The sequence below is a fragment of the Halyomorpha halys genome, unplaced genomic scaffold (assembly GCF_000696795.3).
Source record: "Halyomorpha halys isolate HHAL.00 unplaced genomic scaffold, Hhal_1.1 Scaffold532.1, whole genome shotgun sequence".
In the NCBI taxonomy this organism is placed as follows: domain Eukaryota; kingdom Metazoa; phylum Arthropoda; class Insecta; order Hemiptera; family Pentatomidae; genus Halyomorpha; species Halyomorpha halys.
The window spans coordinates 26420-29944 of record NW_027104827.1 but is presented as its reverse complement, the minus strand read 5'-3'; the positions used below and the strand labels follow the sequence as shown (position 1 = coordinate 29944).

General features: G+C 26.2%; 1 protein-coding gene across 6 annotated transcripts in view; it reads left to right on the top strand.

Annotated features, from left to right (window-relative positions):
- Positions 1-3525, top strand: part of LOC106683973 (lysophosphatidylserine lipase ABHD12) — an 83524-nt gene that overhangs the window by 70941 nt on the left and 9058 nt on the right. For all 6 annotated transcript variants that reach the window (XM_067045566.1, XM_067045568.1, XM_014425755.3 and 3 more), the window contains 2 exons: positions 345-547; positions 1572-1704. In XM_067045566.1, the coding sequence (XP_066901667.1) occupies positions 345-547; positions 1572-1704 (336 nt within the window). The remainder of the gene's footprint in view (positions 1-344; positions 548-1571; positions 1705-3525) is intronic.

Sequence of the window (3525 nt, the reverse complement as noted above, 5' to 3'; positions counted from 1 at the left end):
TGATGACCTTGTCTTACTGCCAATGACCGAGAACTCTGACATAAAATAAATGTCCTGCTAGAGGAATTATCCACAATAAATATGAAGATTAATCCGCGGAAGACTAAATCCAATAAGTGCAAATGCAAAACAGTGTCATAACTCAAAAAAGCTGTAATTGGGAAAAATAAATTATAAAATTTATATTGAAATAGTATAATGCTTCTTTTAAATCTCAGTGAAGTATTGTTGTTGATAACTCCTTTAGCATACATTTATATGAGTAATTTATTTTTACAAATAGTTATAATGTACTTAAATATTAATTTTTCTTTTACTGATTATTTTTTTAATATTAATTTTAGGCAAATTTTACCACAGTTGCTTCTTCCTAAATTAAAAGCTTCAGAATTCAGTGAAAAAGATTATGAAAACGCTTTGGGTGATGGTACACCAGTATTTATTTATATGCATGGTAATTCAGGAAATAGGGGATCTGCCCATCGAGTAGAATTATATAAGATTCTTCAACAGAACAATTATCATGTGGTAGCTTTTGATTACAGAAGTAAGTAGTTGTGATATATACATTATAGAATAGAATAATAGAAGGGTATGTACATAGTGGTTATACATCTCAACTTCAATTCTGTAAACCTTTTCGCTTGATTCTTTTTTATTAAAATCATTTTTTAAAAACTATTTATTAATAGTTGTCAGTCTTACTATTTATGTCTAATAAATGAATGATAATCATAGTTCATTGAGACATATTATATCTTGTGAATATTATTATTTTATATTTAAAAAATAAATTGTCTAGAATATTAAATTAAGTTTCATTTTAGAGAAATCTTAAGCTCACAAATTTTTCATCTTAATCTAAACTACCATCAAACTTGTCTTTATTAATTTTCTCAGTTCTTACCTGATTTTCTGTGGTTACAAATGACCTATATTGGGTCTACCAGATAAAAACCAAGAAACTTTAGGGGGCGTTTCTATACCTCAATTATCATCTAATGTTTTTTGTTTCATGGGAAATTAAACTATTTTTTTTTATATTAAAATCCTTCTTATTTTCTAAAAATTATCTTTCACTAAAGTTGATGATACTATTGGACTTGCATCTGAAAAAATTTAATAAAAAGGATGAAATTACTTATAATAGATTTTTTAAGAGTATGCCTACTATTCTGGTGAAAAAGGCATCTTCTTTTATAAATGCGGAATCGGCTCCTTTAGTTTTTATTATTTAACACTTTGTATATTAAAGAGAACATATTACTGTAAACTTTCTGAAATAAACTTTATTGTGTTGGTGGCTCAAAAATACATTTAATAGATGCCTGTAAGTACAATTATGTCGATTTACAAGTGTCTAGTAATTCCTCCACTGAGACAATAAAGTCAATTTTATAGTTGTGTCATTATTCTTCTGAAGCAGTGATATGCACTTTCACAATGAAACCTTATATGTTCTGTTAAAAAACAGATATCTTCAACATGAAACATTTTCAGTGTTTCATTGTTTGTTACATGGTTAAGAATTAATATTTTCAACTGTTAACATCAACCTTGTGCAATTTCAGGCTATGGTGATTCTAGTCCTGTTGAGCCTTCAGAAAGTGGTGTTGTTTCGGATTCAAAAGCAGTTTATAACTGGGTGAAAAGTCATTCTAATGGTGCTAAGATATACTTTTGGGGTCATTCCCTTGGAACTGGGTGAGCTTGTTTTTCAATATTTTGTTTATTTCATTAAATCTTTTTTTCCGAACTCTTATAACAGTTGTAATTTCTACCTAGCAAATTTTCTAAAATACTTTTTTTCTAGGAATGTTTTAAATTTTTTAATAATAATTTAAAACAATAATGATTACTATCAAATTAACACAATTTTGATCCTTAGAGGGGAAAAAAAGATCAAAATTGTGTTAATTTGATAATAAACTAAACCACTCTCAAACAATCTTATATAAAAAATAATTAATCTAATAATGATTACTTTTTAATAATTTTTATTACAAAAACATATTCAAGTTAAAATAAAGTTTCAGGCTAAGTATTTATTGTTTATGTACTTTGAATTAAAATTTAACTATTGATAAAATAATTTCTGAAAGTAATTGAAATATCATTTGAGGAGAAAATGGTTGGGGGGTGCGGTCAAAATATAACTCAAATAAGTTGGAATAGCTTATTTAATTGTTCCAACGTTTCACCCAGTATTTCTAGCCTTCATCAGGGCTAAGAACAAAGAACAAGATAACAACCAATGAATACAATAAAATAAAAAATAAAATATAAACATAGTTACATAAAGGAAATAATTGTACAGAATGAAATTAATAAAATTAAAGTGATGAAAGAAGTGGAAAATAAAATGTATATAGAGGTAATGGAATAAGTAAGTAAAAATAACATAATTAAGAAAATAAAATAAAAATTTTAAGTTCTATAATGCAAAAGAATATGAATATTTTAGTTTATTAATAATTTAAAAATTAAAATTATGGAAAGAAAAAATAAAATTGAGGGAAGGAAAATATGCGTAACTAATGAAATATGTAACCATAATATTAGATGAAGAAACAAAATATGAAGTTGCGTTAGACAAAAGAAGTGAATAGAAAACATAACAATAATAATATATGGTGAACATAACTAATAACGTGGGTAAGGAAAATTAAGAAAATAATAGAGGAGGAGGGGGAGGGTAAAAGAAAGATAGGGGTAAAAATGAGAATAAAGCATAAAGTGTCGTGAATCTGGTTTGGGTGGTTTGAAATTTATTTGGTGGCGGACCCACTGAATGAAACTCAACCTTTCTCTAGTTAAAATAAAATAGGTTAGTCACCTGAAGGATAACCCATACTTCCTACCCTAGTTGAAGTACATAAGGAGGTTAAACGAATTTTTAATATCAATCTTAATAATTTAATATAAATCTATCTCAACGAATTTGTTAAACGAAATTTTAATATCAATCGAATAAAATAGAATTATAGAAAATATCGCATTTAAATGTATCACTTAATATCACTTTCTTAAAAAAGTTGCAAATTTATTAATTTATGTCAAGAATGAATATCCTGTTGACCAAAATACCTTTTTTTTACCTGTTTTAAAAAATATCTGTCTCATACATAGGTCAGTACTACTTCCTCTCTGTTTTTCTGTTCTTATAAAAGTATGTATTGTAATAATTTTATTAATTATTAAAAATGAAAATAAAAATAATTGTGCTCGTTTTATATTACTTTCTCAAATATAAGAGATAACTTGGGTTCAAATTAAGAACTTTAATATCAAATAGATAATATAATTTTATTATATAAAAAGACTCTTAATCTCAGGGCGTGTTGTTGCTAGACAATCAGAATACAGGCATTTACAATAATTTCAATTAATTAAATTAAAATCTATTTTTACAATGTATTCAAATTTAGTTATATCAAAACTAACCAAGTTCACGATCTTCTTTCGTTGATTCCTTGGTGTCTTCTTTTTTCTTATTGTTCTGTCCGTGCGTCCAAAATGGCTTCC